Source organism: Pelobates fuscus, chromosome 4, assembly GCF_036172605.1.
Source record: "Pelobates fuscus isolate aPelFus1 chromosome 4, aPelFus1.pri, whole genome shotgun sequence".
In the NCBI taxonomy this organism is placed as follows: domain Eukaryota; kingdom Metazoa; phylum Chordata; class Amphibia; order Anura; family Pelobatidae; genus Pelobates; species Pelobates fuscus.
The window spans coordinates 96,743,017-96,765,744 of NC_086320.1; the positions used below are offsets into that span (position 1 = coordinate 96,743,017).

The 22,728-nt window shown below is 33.9% G+C and overlaps 1 protein-coding gene across 1 annotated transcript in view; it reads left to right on the forward strand.

The window, feature by feature from the left end:
• ST18 (ST18 C2H2C-type zinc finger transcription factor) overlaps positions 1–22,728 on the forward strand; it is a 280,418-nt gene that overhangs the window by 132,200 nt on the left and 125,490 nt on the right. Inside the window, exons 6-10 of the mRNA XM_063450436.1 lie at positions 5,011–5,730; positions 12,908–13,042; positions 15,173–15,263; positions 18,862–18,960; positions 20,943–21,142. Of these exons, the coding sequence (XP_063306506.1) occupies positions 5,011–5,730; positions 12,908–13,042; positions 15,173–15,263; positions 18,862–18,960; positions 20,943–21,142 (1,245 nt within the window). The remainder of the gene's footprint in view (positions 1–5,010; positions 5,731–12,907; positions 13,043–15,172; positions 15,264–18,861; positions 18,961–20,942; positions 21,143–22,728) is intronic.

A 22,728-nucleotide genomic window follows, 5' to 3' on the forward strand; every position in this document is an offset into this window, starting at 1 on the left:
TACGTTGCCTTTGAGAGCGTATGGTAGCCGAGGAATGAGAATTACCCCCATGATGGCATACCATTTGCAAAAGAGCTATAAGTACAAGTAGGATATTGCGGTTTCAAAACATACATTTTTAAAATGTATCAATAGTGACATTGTAACACTATTATCTGTCATAAATCTCTGAATACCACCCCACATGTACATATTTTTTTTTAAAGTAGACAACCCAATGTATTGCAAATGGTGTATGTCCAGTCTTTTTTAGTAACCACTTAGTCACAAACACTGGCCAAAATTAGCGTTCAATTTAGTTTTTTACTTTTTTCACACACACACACACACACACAAATATGAACGCTAACTTTGGCCAGTGTTTGCGACTAAGTGGCTACTAAAAAAGTCTGGACATACCCCATATTGAATACCTTGGGTTGTCTACTTTAAAAAAAAATATGTACATGTGGGGTGGTATTCAGAGATTTATGACAGATAATAGTGTTACAATGTCACTATTGATACATTTTAAAATGTATGTTTTGAAACCGCAATATCCTACTTGTACTTATAGCTCTTTTGCAAATGGTTATTGTATTTATTTTTATGATTTTACACTAGCAGGGAGCCTTCCTGTCAGCACAGACAGTCCCCCTGCAGGCAGACACATGGACACCTATTGTGACCATGTGGTCGCCCTGTTGAGCGATCACATGGCCACAGGGGTCCTAATCCGCCATGGGGAGACTGTCTGGGCTGCAGGCAGTCTCCCCACACCGGGACCAACGGCGATCGCCACCGGGGGAACGATGGTGATCGGGTAAGTAACTAAGACCGTTAGGACGGTTCAGGAGCGTCAGCGGTCGGCAATGCAAAAATGCCGATGACGGTCCTGAACCGTCCTCGGTCCTGAAGGGGTTAAAGAGCATGCATGCAATTTGCCATGAATTACTATAACATCAAGATTTTTTGTTTATTCACACAACAACAATTTGACAATCAAAATATTAGGCCACAGCGGCAACAATTCTTAAACTTTGATGTATATTTTATTGATATTTTGGAATAGATTTTTGCAACTCGCTGTTACTAGAATAAACTAAAGATGATTTATTTACAGTATAAATGCTATTGCATGAGTTAACCAAATGCTTTTAATATAAAATATAAAATATAGATTGTTTTATTTTCATGAAGTATATTTAGATTTTCACATTTTAGGGAACTATTTGTGAAACTTTGGAGCGTTACTCAATGAAAATTTCCACTACTTCAACTAACATCAAAATGCATATGAATTTGAGATGCTATTTAAATTTATATTCCATATAAATACAAATATCAAAAGTGCTCTTCTAACTTGCTGTGTCCAATAGAGTAAATGCAGTGTAGTTAGTTAAGCTGACACCAGACCGCTACTATTTAACATATTTATAAATTATCTTGAAATAGGCATTGAAAATCATGCTTTGGTGTTTGCAAATAACACAAAACTCTGTAAAATAATACAATGTGAGCAGGATATTAGAGGGATTTAGCTAGGTTGGGGAACTGGGTGCTCAAAGGGCAGATGAAGTTTAATGTAGAGAAATGCAAAGTTATGCATTTTGGGGCGAAGAATGCACTCACAACTTACACCCTAATGGTAGTGAAAAAAGGAATAACAACATTTGAAAAGGATTTTGGAATTGTTTTAGACAAGAAACTAGGCAACAATATGCCATGTCAATTGGTAGTTGCTAATGCCAGTAAGGTATTGTCATGTATAAATAGGGGCATTAATTATCAGGATAAAAATATAATTTAGCTTTTTTATAACCCTGGTAAGGCCACACCTTGAATATGCTGTGCAATTTTAAGCACCTGTTCTAATGAAGAATATTATGGCACTAGGAAAAGTGCACAGGTGGGCTACAAAATTGATGACAAGAAAGGAGATTTTTTTTAAGGCAAAGGAAAGTATATTTTACATATGAACAATGAGTATGTGGTATTCTCTGCCTGAAGAGATGGTTTTATCAGAGTCTATTTGGATGTTTAAACAGCAATTGGATAAATACTTTAAAAACATAATATACAGGGATATAATTTTTAATTAGTGGGGTAATAGCTGCTTGATCCAAGGAGACATCTGACTGCTATTTTGGGGTCAAGAAGGATTTATTTTCCTAGTTTATTGCAAAATTGGAAGTGCTTCAGACTAGGTTTTTTCCTTCTTTTGGATCAACAGCAAAAACAAATATGAGAAAGGCTGAACTTGATGGATGCATGTCTCTTTTCAGCTTTTCAACTATGTAGGTTATTCAGTTAAGGCCAAAATAGCTGAACTGGAAGCTGACTTGGGAAGTTTTCCAATTTTATTAGATTTGCCTTAAATTTGTAATTCATCTTGAATTCCCAGAACTTCTCACTTTAGCAATTAATCCCGTATGACAATAAGGAAATAGTAAAGAAAGAAAGGGAATTGGGGGCATACCGCATCTCATCTCATTATAAAGGTGCTCTATAACACACACCTCCAGTCTTCTTGCACTCCTCTTGGCCTCTTCACTGATTTGCCCTGGCTGGGAATGCTTCCCAAACTGGACAGACCTTTGTTGCCTATATGCTGGCATCTGAGCAAAATGATGTCAGTCACTCCTTTACTATACACCACAGCCAGTGTCAGCAGTGCTGGTTATTAAGTTACCATAACAACCACAGCTCATTGGTGGAGAGCAGAAGGACCACCTTTGGGTGGTCTCTTCTACTCTCTTTTAAACCAATTTCTCGGCATTAAGCCTGTGCTGAAGAATTGATTAACAAGTGTGAGAAAAAACTATTTTTAAGTAGATTATTTTTCAACTTATAGATTTGTTGGAGAAAATGCTAACATAATGTATAGATGAAATGTGACGCTCTTTAAAAAGAGAAAAAGTAGTTTGGGGCATGACATGTGATTAACCCGATCAAGGCGAGCGGATCACAAGACCACAGGTGAGACCTGGAACGCAGTGTTGAACAGCTAAGCCCCATTACAGAGAGTTAGTAATTTGTTAACTCTATTAAAACTATTTAAATGTTTTCAAGAAATAATTTAGGAATCTTTAAAAACTATTGTACTTGATTGTACAAAAATCAATTATGAAGCAATTTCTGTTTTATTCAACTTAATAATTTGAGACACATGCATGGCTAGTTCAGTTTAACGTAGAGAGGCAAAGATTCCAGGAAGAATTAATACAATACAATGTTTACAAATAAAAATTCATCCTTTAGTCAATAACAGCCTATATTTTCAAATTCCTTTTAATTTCGGCAAACATTAGAATAAATAATTTAAACCCAATCTTCCCTAGCAACATTTTAAATCTAAATGGGCAGATAACATGATGATAACATATGCAGAATATTGTTTATTTACCTATAAATAAAATGAACGTAGTACTTTTAAATACTTTTCCTCTGTAATAGGATACATGACATGTTTTTAGGATTAGTTTTATCATTTTAAAGTTCTTAACTATTCTAACAATTACAAGAAATAGTATGTCATGCTCTGAAATCATGTACCATGGTGCATGTTTATCTAGCTCAAGAGGTTCCAGCATCTCCATGCAACTTAGTAATATCAGCAGGCTTGGAGCCCTAATCACAGCTTTTTCATCCACAGTGATTTCTTGTTCTTTGTTTTGATGTTACTAATTTGAGAAAGTGACAGTTCTAATGGCCATAATTGATGCTCAGCAATTATCGGCAATAACTGGCTGCAAACATTTTGCTTTGGGACCCTAGAGTCCCAGCTCTTACTTCGAAGGAGAACTACAAGATCACAATGAACTTCATTTGACAAATTATCTATTGTTGTGTACTTAAATGGTAATTTTTATACCATATTCTAATGCAATGTTAGGTACCTGCGTCTTTATATAGGTAGTAAAGCAAATTACTTTTGTAAGATGCTGAAAAAGTAACTTTAGGTAAGTTTGATGATACATATGCTTACTATTCCCTTTCCGCAGAATATTGAAAAAATATTACTAGACTTGTGCACAGCGAAAACCAGTGGAACCACTTTGTCTGATATATTTGTTTTAATATTCAAGATGGGCAACTTTGTCCATATGATGGTTCGGAGTTCGAATGTTGTTTAAAAAAAAAATTGGAAAATGAGTCAGATGAACCAAAAGGGCATGAAAATGGACCAATCAATGTACTGCAAAATATGTACTGGAAAATATATATTATATAATTATTATGTTTATACTTTGCATAACACAGAGAGGTGCATTTTTCCACTATTTGGATCACATATCAAGTGAGAAACAGTAACCGACCAAGGGACTCAACCCTATATCCAACTCTAGCCCCTCTTAAATTTCTTCACTGATTCATAGGTATGCCCCCTCTCGGTCTCTCCTCTCTACTGGTGACCTTCTCCCGTGTTCATAAAGCAACTTGCCTATTTTACACTTTAATCAACAATATTCAAAAATGAGTCTTAATTTAATTATGTATTACTTTATTTGGTCAAGATACCGTCAATGTCATATGCAGGTTTACAATTCACATGGTTCTCTATACCAATGGACTAGAGGACAGCTCTCTTTGAGTCTTGACATGATTTACAAATTAACTCCTTCAAAGTAGTTGATTGCCACACCTGGTATAGTTCATATGTTGGCACTGAGTTTATGTTTAAATCATGGCATCATTTGGAGACAAATGAACTTATATTCATGCTATTTTACAGAAATGCTAATCCAATAAGTATCTTTAATTTTACTGCATGGTGCTATTTGCTTTATAATTGCTGACAACAGCTGACAAGACTGAGTTGGTGCAGGTCATATAGAATGTATTAAAATGATTGGTGTCAAGCATTAATCCACAAATTCAGAATTATATCTTTTGGCAGGTGGTTTTGGACAACACAAAATCCAAATCACTATTACTGTAATGTCTGACTTTAATTAATCTTTAATTAAATATATTTATATACTTTATAATATTGTTGTTCTTCTAAAATAAAGTATCTCTCTTTTGTAGGAGGGGTAATTGTGCGATCAACAGGTGTGACATCCCATCATGCAACAGAAGAAAAATGTTTTTACCAAGATATCATCACAAATTCATCAATTTTGGGAACAATGGCAGAGGAAACTGTAATACGTACAGCACTTAATAACTTCAAGGAAAGTGGAATTCAGTCTGCCAGTGAAAATAGTGATAATGGAGATGAAGGTTTTAATATCCAATCCTCCAAAGAGAAACTTTCACCAACATTTTCACATGATGTCAACAACTGTACTTCTGACAATATTGAAAATAGGTGGGATACTTCTTCCAATATATCAGATGAAAACAATGAGTGTGATCATATGTCAGATATAGGCAGCAAGCAAAATAATATCATGGATACTGGAAAAGCAAAAGTAGACATGAGTGGAGAGACATTTTTTGAAGTTGAAGGCAACTCTGCAGCACAGATAACTGAACAAGAAGGAAACAGAATCCAAAATCAGATTCTTGAAAGTGAAGATGACGATAAATGCCTTTCAATAATTACAGAAGAGTCTGTTGATTTAGAAAAAACAAAAGGCAACTTGAATCTGCTTGAACAAGCAATAACCTTGCAAGCAGAGCAAGGTCATATGTTTCATAGTACATACAAAGAACTTGATATGTTTCTTTTGGAACATCTAGCTAGAGAACGAAGACATGCAAAAATTACAGATGTTATTGGACGGCAATTATATAGCAGCAAAAGTAAGAGATGTTTTCTTTTTTGTTAAGAATGTATTCAGAAATGTTTAAAGGGGCACTATAGGCACAAGAACAACTTTAGCTTAATGAAGCAGTTTTGATGTATAGGTCATGCTTCTGCTGCCTCAGTGCTCAATTACAGTTGTGCTCAAAAGTTTGCATACCCTTGGAGAATTGTAATATATGTACCATTTAAAAAAAAACATGAGTGAGCAGGCAAAACCAATTTATTTTATTTCTTATGGGATTCATATTCAATTGTAGGTTATAACAAAATGGCACAATCATAAAACAAAACATGGCAACAAAGAAAATAAAATAAAAATGAAATAACCCCTGTTCAAAAGTCTGCATACCCTTAGTTCTTAATATTAATAATAATATTTATTATAATTAATTAATTATAATGAATTGCCCCCTTTAGCATCAATGACAGCGTGCAGTATTTTGTAATAGTTGTCTATGACGCCCTTAATTCTTGCAGGGGGTATAGCTGCCCATTTGTCTTGGCAAAATGCCTCCAGGTCATGCAAAGTCTTTGGTCATCTTGCATGAACCACACATTTGAGATCTCCCCAGATTGGCTTCATTATATTAAGGTCAGGAGACTGGGATGGCCACTCCAGACTGCCAAAATTCCAAGAGCGTCCCATGCACAGCCTTTGTGCAGAAGAATGCAAATTTACTGACAGTATTTTCTGATAACATGCATTCATCTTGAGATCAATTTTAGCAAGATGTCCTGTGCCTTTAGAGCCCACACATCCCCAAAACATCAGTGAGCCACCATCATGCTTCACAGTGGGGATGGTATTATTTTCACGCTAGGCCTTATTGACCCCTCTCCAAACATAACTCTTATGGTTGCAACCACAAAGCTCTATTTTGGTCTCATCACTCCAAATTACAGTGTGCCAGTATCTGTGGGGCGTGTCATGGTGTTGTCAGGCATTGTGTAACCGGTCTTTTTTGTGGCATTGGCGCAGTAAAGGCATCCTTCTGGCAACTCAACCATGCAGCTAATTACTGTTCAAGTATCATCGGATTGTGGTCCTTGAAACAACAAAACCGTATTTTTCCAGAGCAGCCTGTATTTCTCCTGAGGTTACTATGGCTTGATATGATCACTATCCTTCAATAAAATAAATTATTTTGCATGATCAGTCATATTATCAAAATCAATGCCAAAAGTTCACAATGTCTGCCAGGATATGCAAACTTTTGAGCACAACTGTATCTGCCATTCAGGAGTTAAATTACTTTTGATTCTGTTTATGCAGCCCTAGCCACACCTACCCTGGCTGTGACCCACTCAGCCTGCATTAAATAAAATGGTTTTATTTGCAATCAGATGTATACTTGATTTAGAAGCCTTTATCTCCTGAACTGAAAGTTTTACTTTAATCATACACAGGGTTTAAAGGGCTATTAACCCTATTGCAGGGTTCAAAGGGATATTAAACAGAGAAAGAGATGAATTCTAAAATAAACAGAATAGGCAATAAAGGAAGTTCAAACATTAGATATACCTTTACAGGAAGGGTTTATGGCGACTGCACAAGTCACGTGCAGGGAGGTGTGCCTAGGGCTGTATGAACAAAGTGATTTACCTCCTAAAGGAAAATAAATTAAGCAGTGAGACTACAGGGGCATTATCTATACACCAAAACTGCTTCATTAGGTTAAATGACCTATTCTTATTTTTTGCAACCAGTGTTTTCAGTCCCTTTCATTATTGATTATGCCTTTGATTCTATTAGCAACTTCCTCTTAAGACATGTTATGATTCCTCTTGCTGAAGTCTGTCCCAGGACTACAAAGTAACTGGATTACTGTTTCCATGTTGAGAAATGTAACCTTAATTATGTAATTCATTATGATTCACCATGCCAACTGGGAACAAGGGGAAAAAAAGAACGGTCTACTGCTATACAATATTTTGGGTAGAGGGAGCAAAAGAAATAAACTGGAACAGGGAATTAGGTAATGGGAATATATACAGTAATCAGCCACAACATTAAAACCGCTGACAGGTAAAGTGAATAATATTGATAATAGTGTTACAATGGCACCTGTCAATGGGTGGGATATATTAGTCAGCAAGTGAACAGTCAGTTCTTGAATGTGTTTGAAGCAGGAAAAATGGGAAAGCATAAAGATCTGAGTGTTCACAGTATGTATTGGTTAGTACCTACCAAAAGTGATGCAAAGAAGGACAACACAGAAAAGCTACCATAGCTCAAATTGCTGAAAAATGTAAAGCTGGCCATGGTAGAAATGTGTTAGAACAGGTGCACTATGGGAAAAGGGCAGGCCGGCAGAGGCAATGTTATGCTCTGGACAATGTTTTGCTGGGAAACCTTGGGTCCTGGCATTCATATCAATGTTACTTTGACACGTACCACCGACCTAGGGATTGTCACAGACAATGGTGTTCCCTGATGGCAGTGGCTTCTTTGAGCAGGATAATACACCCTGCCACACTGCAAAAAAATGTTCAGGAATGGTTTGAGGAACATGACAAAGAGTTCAAGGTGTTGCATTGGCCTCCAAATTCCCCAGAATCCCAATCCAATTGAGCATCTGTGGAATGTTCTGGAACAACAAATCCGATCAATGGAGGCCTCACCTCACAACTTGCATGACTTAGAGATCTGAAGCTCATGTTTTAGTGCCAGGTACCAAAGGACACTTTCAGAGGTCTTGTGGAGTCCATTCAACTATGAATCAGAGCTGTTTTGGCAGCACAAAGGGCTACACAGTATTAAGCAGGTGGTTTTAATGTTTTGGTTGATCAGTGTAAATAAGCAAATATGTAGTCTACCTGGAAAAGAAGCAAGTCTGACAGCGAAATTGGTGGGAACTCTTTAAGTAGTAACACAATACCTCTTTAAATAGGCCTAGCTTAAATACGCTGGTAGCTGTTTAAAAGAGATGTGCATACCAGACACATCCCTAATTTTTCATCAGAAACTGCACAGACAGACATTACAATATGGCACAACCCTATATATGTATATGAAGGAGTGTCTCTGTGCATATAGCAGTAGGAAGGACAGACAGTCATTTTGTGTATGCATACAAAAAAAATCTTCTACTTTATTATTAAATAGTAGATGACAAAACTTGGAATTTTCCTAAGGTTCAATTTGATCCCCAGACTATACATTTTTTAAAATTGGAAGAAAGTGTCAATATTTACCAATTTGCTAATAAATGAATAAAATATTATTATTTATTTTTGTGCTTTCAGTGGACTGACTTATTTGTAAAACTTGGAACATGTTCTTACATTTTTGGGGTAGTTGTCCTGAGAAATTTGCACGCAGGGTAACATTTTGTCTGAGCTTGTTTTGTAGTCATTTTGGGCAGGATCAGAAAGGCTAACATTTGATTTCATATTTGTTTTTTAAATTTTTAGAGGATAGTAAATAACCTGTGAAATTTATCATCTGAATTGTCTTATTTAGTTTTCACAAATTTAGAAAAAGGTGGAACTTAGTAAATAATACCAAGAAGAAAAACAAAATAATCCTAAAATGTAGGGTGACAATGTAGGGTACCACAACTGATATTTTAAAAAAAAAAATATCAAACTAACTTATTACCTTGTTTGTATTCATTTTTTGGGGGGAAATTTGTATTTGATTCTCGCCAGAATAAAACCAGTTGCTGCTCCTTTAACCTCTTAACATTTGATAAAGATTTAATTATATATTTCCTGCCTTTTACGAATGGTCAAAATGTATATGCTCTCCAATTTAATATCAGAAATCATATACAAAAATGCTGTTAGTCATGTGGATGCTACATGACTTTTTCAAGGTGCCGTATGCCTTTTTTTTTTTTTTAAACTAAATTCTGCTTCGATACATTATGCACAGCATAAAAAGCCACAGTTAGCCCCATTGTAAGCACTTTATAAAGTTATACAAATATATATGACAGACAACCATTAAATTTGGATTCTTAAAAAATATTTATCATATGTCTAACAGAAAAGTTATTTTGTAACAGAAGTCATGCCGGTTTAAAATATGCTATAAAAATCGGATCCATATGTCGGATTGATATGTTATAGTAAAAACATCAACACCATTTTCTGCAGTGAACAATTTATTAAACTCTTGCAGCGCATGTTGTAGTCACCTTTGCTCTTGGTGATAAATAATTTATACAGACAATACAATGTAGACACATTTAAATTTAGCATACATAACACATAGATAACTTTTAGCATTTGCTAGAATGCTGAACTGATAGGAGATGGCGAGAGAGTCTTGGAGATTGCATATTTTTGAAGTTGGGGTTCTCTATATGGAGTTCTCTCCATGATTAGCTTCCTAGTGGTTACTGGAATGCAGACTAAGGTGTATGAAGTAGACCTTATGATTAAGGAACTGTAGAGGACAGGCTGAGCATGTCGCTGGCATCAACGCTTACTGAAGAAGTGGTTATGAACCAAGAAAGTTGAGTGAAGAGTATCTATACAAATGTAAGCCATCTAAGTTTTTTTCCGTCGTGTCATAATGATATGGAAAAGGACATTTCAAAATAGCGCTTTATATAGAGTGTTAGGTTTGCTTTGGTAAATTTGAGATAAATATGTGTATACTGCAAAATACAAAGTGAAACCCATTGTCAATGATTGGCGCTCTGTTTCTTAACCTCAGAATGTTAGCAATCTTTATTTATGAAAAGAGACAATTTAAGGGTACAGTTTAAATCATGTGAAGTCTGAATGAGAGATCAAGATCTAGTCATAGTCCAATGTATTAATATGAGTTTACTGGGGCCAAATTTTAATTTCATAATATTTATTCAAAAATTATTTTGTTTTTAAACAAACAATTCCATGTTCCAAATACCATTGTGACAATGTTGTCAGCAATTAGGAACATTCTGTTTCAATTAATTCCTGAAGTAAATTAGCCTCAAGTTGTGATAAGTGTTGTTTTTTTGAAGGTAGACTTTGGTGACCTCTGTAAATATGTGTCTTACAGCCCATGTGTGTCTTACAGGCCATGGGTACATCACTTATGAATTTGGAAAACAAAAGAGATCCATGCATGGAACCTTAGGGAACAATATGTAACACTGAATGAGTTTGAAACAGTGTTCTCAATACATGCATACTGGGTTTTCTCAAGGATGGAACCAGTTTATAGAATGTTTAGTTATGACTGAGGTTTTAAATTTATTTAATAAGATATTATGGTCAACAGTATCAATAACTATTGCAAAGTCTAAAAAGAAAATAGCTCAGTGCTATTCTGTTGCAAATATATATAAATATAAATATAACTCCACCCGATAACTTTGGGTGGAAGCTGTGGTGGACACTGCTATGATTCTCCCTAATTTATTAATGGCCCTTCCCACTGCCTATTGGTTGGGGGGTGACAGTTCTGTGTTCCCCCCAGTTTATTTTTTTAGATACCCCATCCTTCCACATAATATGCAATAATGGATGCAAATAAAACTCAGGTTTTTTGTACAGTACGCTTGTAGGGAGACTGTAAGTCATAACTAAGTGAGCTAGTTGCATAAATAAAATAATTTACCTCCTAAATAGGAACCATTTGAGCATATATATATATATATATATTATCCTCAATCCTGCATTTGTGATGTATGTGCCATGGTGCTCCTTCAACCTAGTTTACATAATTATCTATGAAGAAAGACACATTCTGGACTTCTTAATCAGGAAAATGTGTCTTTATTAATCACACTCAGGTTACATCATATCTCATGTCGACGTTTCAGTCCATATCAGGACTTTCATCAGGATGAAAGTTATTTCTATTGGTGATATATTTGCAATGGTCATTGTTACTTTGTAGTAACTCACTAACCAGGCATTAGTCTTACATTGTTTTATTGATCATACTAAATAATTGGTGTGCTTTCTTACGCAGGTTAGGAAAATACATTTGTCAAGTACTAGAAGTATGGTCTTGCACTTGCACATACTCAGGTACCACTTGTATATGCAAGTGCTTACTTATGCAGCACAGGCCCATGCAAGAGATATTTCCAATGATTTTTTGCTTTAAGCTATTTCTCTCATTTATTGTAGAAGCTTTTTACAAATAAATGATATATGTTTAACTGTACTGAATAATTAATTATGTCTTATATTTCCATGTCTAATACTTCTACGCTCTTACAAAGGTTAGTGAACCTGTTGAGAATATCAATGAAGAACAATACAAGCCCTTGTAATGCCTCTGTAAAAGGCCTTGGCATCTGCTCTATCAGTTATGAAACTTAAATCTAAGTGAAAAAAAAAATACATATAATAGCGCCTTACTGCAACTTGAGGCTTATTCCAATTACATACCCATATAAAAATCTGTTTTATTAGAATAGGGTGTTAAGTCATTCTATAATATTGTGAAAATCTGTACATTTAGTTCATTTATAGAACGATAAACAATATAACTAATTTATAATTGTAACAAGACATAATATAATCCAAGAATAAGACATTGCTCGCTTTTTTTATTTTGCACAGTAATATGAAAAGAAAAAAAAAGAAATAAATCACAGTTTTACAATAAATAAAATGTTTTGTGCACACATAAGTAATGAAGACCAAAGTTCTGTGGCCCATGCAACATACCTCTCACAAGATTTAACCGTAATGCATTCAGTCACAATTAGCGACAGTATTTACATAGGAAAACCAGACATATGCAAACAATGTCAGACATGAAATATCAGTATTTTAAAATATCCCAATCCCATTCGATAAAAAAGACAAGCTGCCATGTTTTTGAATGGCAAACAAATATATGAGGTGAAATGCATGCATCAAAAGTAAAAAATAAAAATGCGGTGGAAAGAGACTAAGTTTAAAGCAAAGCAATCTGAATTGGTTAGATATTAAATAGAGAAAAGGAACCAGTCTCATGTGGTCAACATAGACAGTAAAGCAAGCTGTTCCTGTGGTGGGTGGATGTTCACTACAACACAATTTATCAGATAAACACTGAAGAAAGACTAAGTGCAATTTGTGACTGAACTTCCAGGGATTAGTTTTTTTGTAAGTAGTTAGATCCAATAACGAAATATAGAAAGAAATATGAAGAAAACATTTTAAAAAATGTATAGAAAAAAATAACACTTTTAACAAACTGGGTTTTTTTTGTATTCTTTTTTTCTAATTTTCCAGATTCACCACGGCATGATAAACGAGAGACAAAATGTCCTATTCCAGGTTGTGATGGTTCAGGCCATGTAACAGGATTGTATCCACACCATCGCAGTCTCTCTGGGTGTCCTCACAAAGTACGAGTGCCTCTAGAAAGTAAGTATACCCTATATGAGTACCTATCAATCAGAACACCCTTTGTTTCCCTTTGAATTCACTGTATGCATTTATATCCATTTTCTCTTTCATTTATTAAAGTATTTTAGGGAGAAATAAAATTTAATAAAACTGTTGCTAAAAAATTTCTCGTGTGTTTAAAACCCTTGAAAGGTTATATGTCTAGTTTGATGTTGCCCAAATGGGCTTCAAAAAAGTAAGCACTTGATTGTGTTTAAACGTCAATTAAATTCTAAATCAGTCTTTCTGAGTATTTTCCATGGATGTTCTATCATTTGCAGATACATTGTTGTTTTAAATCTATCAAACTGCAATTTTACATACTCCTAATGCTGCTCTTCATTCTTAAGAAGAAAACAAATGTACATCTAAATGATTTCCAATTAAAAAAGAAAAAACAGGAAAGAAAGAAAAAACTAAAACAAATACCGCTTCCAGAATGAGAACTGGCTTTCTGCTTGGATTACCAAGTTAACAAAATGTCCAATGTTGTTGGTATAGTCACATTTGCATTATTGCTGTTTGTAGCCCTAACCATCAAATATCCTAAAAAAAAAAAATACAATTCTAGAATTGAGCTATTTCAGTCTAACTTAAAAGAACATAATTATGAAGATTCCAACTTCAAACTAACTGAAAAATCATTAAGATATTCTCCTCTTCCTTCATCCCATTTGCAGTTCAATACTTATAGTACCCAATCCTTCTGACCCTATTAAAAAAAGACCTCCGCCCAATAGAGTACTGGGAGATGCAAAAAGTCACCAAGCTTCTCCATCCAAGAAAATTATACCTTCCACATCTTTCTCTTTTCTTCATACCTCACCACACACATAAAATGTATTATTTTCCTTATTAGGTATTAGGAAGGGGACGGTATGACCCAAATAAAAAAAAATATACAGGAAAACAATGTGAAGTTTTTAAACTTTGAAAGTTTTTAAAACACAAAATAAATTGAAAAAAATATGTAATAACCCAAACCAGCAATTTAAAGATGGTAAAAGAAAAAAAAATCAACTTTAACTCATCAACCTAAAAGGAGTCATAATGATGAAACTGCACAGCCCATGGTTAATTTGTGTTCATTGGTTCATTTCGACTCGTGCATTGGTTAAAAAAAACTGTGTATAAATCATTCTCCATTGCTAAAAGTACCTGAAGAAATGCAGAATGAAGTCTAAACATTATACCTCTCTGTGTTCATATGCATGTCAAGCTGGGAATTTTAAATATAATTACAGAAATATGATTACTGTGTCTGAGGCAGACTATCGTCAAGATCTGACTTAAGTTATAAGGATGGTGCGCAACAGGAAATCTTGCATTAACTAGTTGTCAGCATTACAAGTTGATCTAGCACGCAGAACTGTGTCCCACCTAGGACTAAGGATAACGTATAACCGGACCTTAGAATGGCCGGACTTAACGTGATTGCTGCTCAGCACAAATCCTCCTGTGGATCTGATTGGCCATGACCGGCCTTTGACCCCCAAAAGCAATTACCAGGTTTCCACGTGCATTATTGCTGCTCGGCACAACTTTTCCTGTCAGGACGGTAATGTTGCTCGGCACAACTTTTCCTGTCAGGACGGTAAATGCCATTAACCACATTTTTATGTGTGGAAGAATATGTTACACTAGTAGGGAGTTTTATTTATGTTTGCTCTCATCACAATTTATTTATGACTTAGCTGAGTGCTGTCAAACACACTACATCTCATAGACAAGAGTCAGAATCATACTGACGAGACCCAAAAGGTAAAAACTGGACAGTTCATGTTTGGTTTCTGTTTATTGATCCTTTTGAAACACAACTTTTAAAAACCTGTTTTGAAATCAGTGCTGCAATAGGGGAATTGTGGAAAGGTGATTTCTTGGAATTTATTGCCCAAGATGGAGCTTTTCCAAGGTCTGACAAGAAATATATAGGTGGTGCACAACAGTAAATTTTTAATTTATATAAACCAACAGGGAGATATATTATGTTTGGTATCACTACAATGTATCTTAAGTTACTTTGGTTTAAAATATATATTTTTCCACTAACATTAATGGCATTTTGATTTTTATCAGCATTTTAACTGTTTTAAATGTAATTTTATTTAGTCCTCGCAATGCATGAAAATGTTTTGAAGTGTCCTACACCAGGATGCTCTGGAAGAGGACATGTAAACAGCAATCGTAACACACATAGAAGGTATGTAGATACCTGTCTTATTTGTGACTATGTATTTTAATGAAAAAATTTACACTCTTCTATTACAGGACAACATTTATGTAATACTCATTTGGGTAAAGTTTATAAGGCACAAAGAACATATAATTTATTACAAATTATGAATATTAATACAAGTGAAAAACATGTTGTTCTTGCTTGATACTACAGCACATTGCATTTAGAAATGAAGCAATGGCAAAAAGACAAAGGAAAGACAAATTGTCAACTTGAAGTTTTAAGGTAGTTTTAACTATTAAAGTAACACCATAGCATTATGAATACAAACATATATTCCTAAAGCTATAGTTTTACCCGACATATTTTGATGTCCACACCCCACCCCAGTGAGGGAAAAAAAGGTAGTTTTTACTTACCTTTTCATCCCTGATGCGCTGGTCTTGCCATGACTACCATGTGCAGCCAAGATTGATGATCTCAAGCAGTCCAATGTATCCACACAGGGAAAGCAAAATTTGGCACTGGACCAATTAAATGCTCTTTATGAGCATCATTTGATTGAATAGTCGGGTCTGACTCAGTTATTCAGTGGAAGGGCCTCTAGTAGCTGTCGGGAAGACAGCCCTTAGAGATGCGCATAACCCTGTGCATAACCCCAATCATAACATCACTGTATCTACTAAACAGCAATGTTTTAGATTGCAGCGTTAAAACTAAAGGACCATAACCCCCAGACCACCTGGTTGAGATGAAGTGGTCTGAGTGCCTATAGTGGTCCTTTAATTAGCGACCATCCTAGAACCAATTTTTATAAACTTATTTTCCATTGTTGTTCGTACAACCAGAACTGAGCATTTAATGGGTTAGATACTTCCTTAGTAGATGACAGATATGAATAAAAATACATCAATTCTACTTAATCTTAAGTCTAGGTTTAGATTTTATCAGGTGTAAAATTACATAAAACACACAAAAAATAAGATATAAAAGAAAGGATATATGCATAAAAGAAAGGATACATACCGTACACTGTTTTAGAATATTATTACTTTATTTAAATCATTAATATTACTGATGTCAACATTTAGCTGGTTTGCTTGCATACTTTATGGTGTAATTTTTCTTCAATTTGACTTTTATTATACTGTAAAATGTGTTCAAACAAATAGTTGACCATTAATGTGAGCTCTACACTAGACTTGTGCATGGTGGGATTGTTAGGTATGGCCAAATAATTGTTATGGAAATTGAAAATTTGTTTGGAACATCCAAAGCTCATTCATGTAATGGTGCAGCTTAACCAAAACATCTTTCATGAAAAGCTATTAGGGATAACATTTAGATAAACCAAAAAAGATGCAAAAATTGGTCAATCAATGTACTGCAAAATATATAGATAATATAAATATCATGTATATATTTTGTAGTACACTGGTAGGTCTTGATGATATCGGTCACTTCTCACTTGATCAACATTTAGTGGCTATGCCCTACCAACCAATCATCTCTTTCTCTGGCACCATAGATGGAACTCTGAATCACAAAACAATGAAATGGCTTATTCATTATGATTCATGTGTTTTTTAGTTTCAGTCATATTGTGATTGGAAGGTAAAAAATTAGCACACATTGCTGATTGCCTAAAATTTGGATGAATCTTGATTTGTTTTAAACTAAATACACAAGTCTTTTAGAAAATATCTTGTCTTCTAAATGTATAAGCCTTGGCTACTAGACTTGGCCAGAAGAATAATGCAACTGGGAAATCACTGCAGGTGTGGTAATCTACCAGTCATCTTTTAGAGATCATCAAGTAGATTGATATTGACTTTTTGGTCACCATAGCTCTAAGACAACCTTTGTAAGACAGTGGATACAGTCTAAAAACATCATCAGGATCTGTCAAATTTCCATATGCAAATTATGTGTACATGTTTCCATAAATAAGTCAGGTGGCAACATGTTTTTATCTATCTGTCTATCTATAGTGTATAAGTAGAGATTGTAGCCGTATTAGTCCAATGATGTAGATGTAAAAAACAGATAAAATTTGTATCTTGTAATACCTTTTTTATTGGACTAACAGCATTTTTTAATGACAAGCTTTCGGGATAACCTCCCAAGACTTGAGAAAGGGACCCAAAAGCTTGTCATTAAAAAATTCTGTTAGTCCAATAATAAAGGTATTACAAGATACAAATGTTATCTGTTTTTTTATATCTATCTATCTATCTATCTATCTATCTGTCTCTCTCTCTCTCTCTCTCTCTCTCTCTCTCTCTCTATATATATATATATATATATATATATATATATATATATAAATATAGCAATAGAAAGAAATATACCAGCACTCCTCGGATTTCCAAATGAAGTTTTCCTTTTATTCCAAAGTACAAATTCGACATTTCAGCTCTCTCTCAGAGCTTTCATCAGGACATATAGGAGGTATATGTCCTGATGAAAGCTCTGAGAGAGAGCTGAAACGTCGAATTTGTACTTTGGAATAAAAGGAAAACTTCATTTGGAAATCCGAGGAGTGCTGGTATATTTCTTTCTACTGCTGTGCATGAGCTACCAGAGCACCAGGTACTAAACAAACAGTGAAGAGTGCAAGAGCTGTCTGCATTTATATATATATATATAAATGCAGACAGCTCTTGCACTCTTCACTGTTTGGAAATGTTGTGTTTGTTGACAACTTTTAAATTTGGACACCCAGCATATCAAAATTTTAAAATAATTAGCTTTGAAATAGGAAAGCACTTTTGATATACAACCTATAACTGTGAAAAAACGTGAAACTCCTACACATAAAATATATGGTCCATATGGATGAATATATTTTCACCTAAGATTATGTAGCTGCAGTAGTTGTCTACAAATGATCATAGATGTAACCTAACTAGTCATTTTTTTCATTTTTGTCAATGCAAAATGAGAAGTTAGTAATTTATGTATTTACTACAAAACCAAAGTATCCTTTTGATAAAAAAACAGTTTATTAAAGTTATCTGTACACTAAATGAGAGTGAGAGAAACATTATTGAGGAACAAGAACAAAGCAAATATGTAAAAATAGCTCTTGATCTCAATGTACAAACCAGCATATGTCATGAAAGAGTTAACGGAAAATGCCACTTTGAAATTATACTATTGTATAAAACATTGAAAATGGCCTCTAACTTATGATAGCCTTTTTCATGACATGCTCTACTTTAAAAAAAAAATCATATTAAATATTTAGGAAATTATTTCATTACCCATTAGAGACAAGGCTAAGCCAGGGAAAACATTGAAAATGAAGAGGAGAAATAGAAACACTTCTTAATTTTCCCTTTTTTTCTGTATGATTCCTCTATGTGGACTGCCTTTCAAAGGACAGAGCTTAGAAGAATGACTTATAGGGAACTATGTAAATTATGTAAAGGTCAATACAATAAGTAAACAAGTGTATTTATGCCCTGTTGCTTATTTCCTTATTTCAATATTTTACACTGAGTTAACATGATTTTTGCAAATTGTTCCAAACTGTAGTTTTACCAACATTTCCTAGTTTTTGCTTTGTTTTATGTGTCTGATGCAAAGTATAACAATATAATGACTATTTCAAAAATAGTCTTTCAGGTTGTCCAATTGCTGCTGCTGAGAAACTTTCAAAAACCCATGAAAAACCCTACTCAACCAATCCTGGACCAAATCTTGAATCAATTCACAGGTACATTCTTGAAAACAACTTTTTTTTTTTTTAACCTGTGATTATGAAATATTGCACTTTCGATTTGTTGTTTATTCTTGTAATGATAATCATAGATTACCTGGGTTAGGATTACAGGTAACTGATCTTTATTCATATACTTCTAAATATCTTTAAAAAAATTTTTTGCTGTAAATAATTTTCTACCTTGCCTTAATATATTAAAACTGAAATCCCTTGGTGATATGAGAGCCAACCTGAAAAAAATAGTAGAAAATAGCAGAATTAGCATTATTTTTTTTTACATTTCAGCAAATTTGGATATGGATATGTTTCAAAATGCTGATGGTGTATGGTGTATGCCTAACCCCTAATCCCCAATAGACCACATTATGACACCAAATGGCCGAGTCAATTCACTATGCTATATAACCATTGATTTATAAACCAGCCCTATGCTATATTAACCTGGCTCCAGCAACATCAAATAACACTCCCCCAAAAATCATATATTGGAGGGTAAATATATTGGAGGGTTTATCTCATGTTTAAATTACTTGGCTCTCAGTTTCCATTTAAAGCATTAAACACATTCAAAGGTATGTAAGAGCTGGGACAGAGTTTAATGTAAAGTAATTTTTTGGTACACAAGGTCTATGAATGGCAAACACTGCAAAACCCTACCAACAATGCCTCTCTTAAAGAAGCATTGAACCAACTCACTCTTTAGAGAATATCAATTCATGTCTGCTTGAGTCTCAATCCAAACATTATTGTATAAAATCATGTAAAATTGGTCTGCAAGGTGCACATGTTTGAAATTGTACACTAATATAAAATACATACATTTATAATAAAAATATGGACCATTCTACAAACACGTGGATTATTACAGAGAAATTAATAAGAAAGTGGTATAATTTTAATATAAACTCTTTATTTGACTGATGATACAAATATATTTATTATATTTTGTTCCTCCTAGTTCCTGCTAGCTAATTAATTCTACAAAATATAAAATCATATATTAGTTATCATCATCATCATTCTTGGAATTTAGAAAGTCCATCTTACGCCATCACAATTTACAATTTACAATTTACAATACAGCATTAACCATTATCCTACAGCTTTTGGGATTTTGTAAATAAGGTCTTTTTATATCAGTTTGTCCCTACATATTTTTAATGTTTGCCCATGTCAACTGTTAATATTCACTCAATGTGCGAACATTAATTTTAAGCATTCATCTTAAATAGAATTGGTAATCATCAAATGAATTGATTCTGAAAATTTGGTTCATTCACAAACTAAATTCTTTTGAAGGGTTTTGATTCAGCTGATTCAATTTGTTTTGAAACAAACCAAAGTTTTGGAATCAGTTTGATGATTACCAGAAATGTTATTTGGACAAATCCCTTAATTTTTTTTTTGCACGTTCTAATATAACTGCTTCTTGGCAGAACATGTTGAAAAGCCAACTTGTTACAGAGCTCTACATAAAAGTCAACCATTGTCACAAAAACTTGAGATTTCTTGTTTTAAAGTCATCTCAAGTTTATAATTTCTTTGCCATACTTGACTATTTGTGAAAATTACATGATTTATGCAATCTTGGAGCAGCTCACTTGAACAGATTGTAATTATATATATTTTTTTTTTAAATCTTGGATTCCTTTAAAACTAAAGGAAAATATTTTTTTAATGATAGACCCCCTGTATAAGTTCTACCAGATATAGAAACCACATTTCTGTAGAGTGGATTTTTATTTAACAAAATGTGGAGAGGGGAATATTTAAACTATATTCCAGGATGTGTTACCATATTGTGTTACAGATAGCATAATACTTCTTACATTTATTATATTGGCATATTTGTATTTTTTATTATCATGTTCATTATTGGGCTTCATATTAATTTGTAAGATGTTGTAGATAAAAGTGTATTGTAGCCATTATCATAAAAAAAACAACAGCTTCCTTTTCTATATTAAAAAATCTAGGGCAACATGTGTAAAGCACCTTGAAGTAACACAATTCAGTTATCGAGCAGCTCCAGTTACCACAACACGAGCAACAATAATTAAAGAACACAACAAACTCGGGAAAGTTCCATTTGACTATGCCAGCTTTGATGCACAAGTTTTTGGTAAACATACAATTGCAACAGTTGTTCACAGTCAAGAAAGCCCTGGTAGTGAAGGTAAGAACATATATTGTGAGTTTATCTCAAGCAGAAAGGTTCCATGCATATTGTTATCATGGAGACTTGCTTTTTTGAGAGCAGTAGTTACATTTTAAGTTTATCTATATGTTGTAAGCTTAATAGGGCAATATTTTATCATTAATTTTATTTACATGAACTTAATGAAACATTTTCGAAAATAGCAATATTTTTGTAATATACTTGTTCTTATAAACTAATTATTAGACATATGTATTTGTATATTTTGAAGTTATGTCACAGTAATGTGGGAAATCTGTGAATCCATTTAGAGAATGAATTATTTTTAAGACCTTTTTTTAAGTTTAACAGATATTAAACTACAGTGTGTGCATTGCTGTTCAATTAATAACCAATTTATATTAGTACAGCTACATATCTATTAAATTGAATTTTATGATGATTTTGCATTGTCTCCAGATGACATTATACTATAATGACAAGTCATTTCCATGCAGTTCATAGATAAGATAACTTTTTGAGTTTTGAAGGTCTTTGCATATTTTATGTGTGCTCGGTGCCTTGGATTGAGGCTGAAGTTAGTGGTACTAATCAGAAGCACTACCTTACACATGCTGCCATCTTTATTCATTAGCTCCTAGAGCTTCATCCACCAGGAATGAGTACTACTATTGCATGTGACACTGAGGTATATGGAGGATCCCATAAGCTCAGAGATCCTGTTACCATCAGCCATTACTAAAGATGGTTGTGGGAACTGAAAAAAAACAAACAGAAGCTCTACCTTTTGTCATATTTTGTCTTTTGATTACGTTGAAATTTCAATGAAATTCAAACGCCGTCAATATGAACATTTGATGTTGTAGTTTACATTTGGGACAGTTGTTTGCTAAAAAAAAAAGTGATATATTGTGGTAGACAGGGATGAATGAAAAATATTAAGAGGACAATTTGGTTATACAGGGCAAAGAGTATAGAGCAGAAACTGAAGGGTAAAATAAAGAGGTCTTCATGGTTGAGAACTGTGTTGCAAAAGGTTTAAAAGTCATAACACTATTGATGTTATATCTGGTGAAGGAAAAAATAGGAGCAAACAAGTCATTATGCTAATCATTGGACTGTTTAGAGGAGACAGAACATACCTCCATTGGTCAAGTTCAACTGCACAGACCTAACGATGGCCGAGTATTGCATTTTTAAAAATCATTAATATCCAGGGTAGACAAAATTGATTTTACTAATGCAAAAGTGTAAGTATATTTTATCAGTACTGCTGGAGAGGGATTTTAAAAACCCATTTTTTTCTGTTAAGCTGATGCTAAATATTTTGACAACAAATTGTGAGATAGCACCCATAGCCTCATTGCGCCAAAACCAATACAATGAACTCAGGTTCAATGTTTGTGGTACTTAAAGACCCCATGTAATATAGATAGATATGATTATTAATATTGATAGATGAAAACTTAGCTGCTGTTTTATCTAACAGTGTCCCATAGAAAGTATCATACTATGAAAGTGGCAAACTGGATTATTTACTACAAACATATAATTTACGTGTTTGACACACAAAAATAAAAATATAATATATAAATCATAATGGT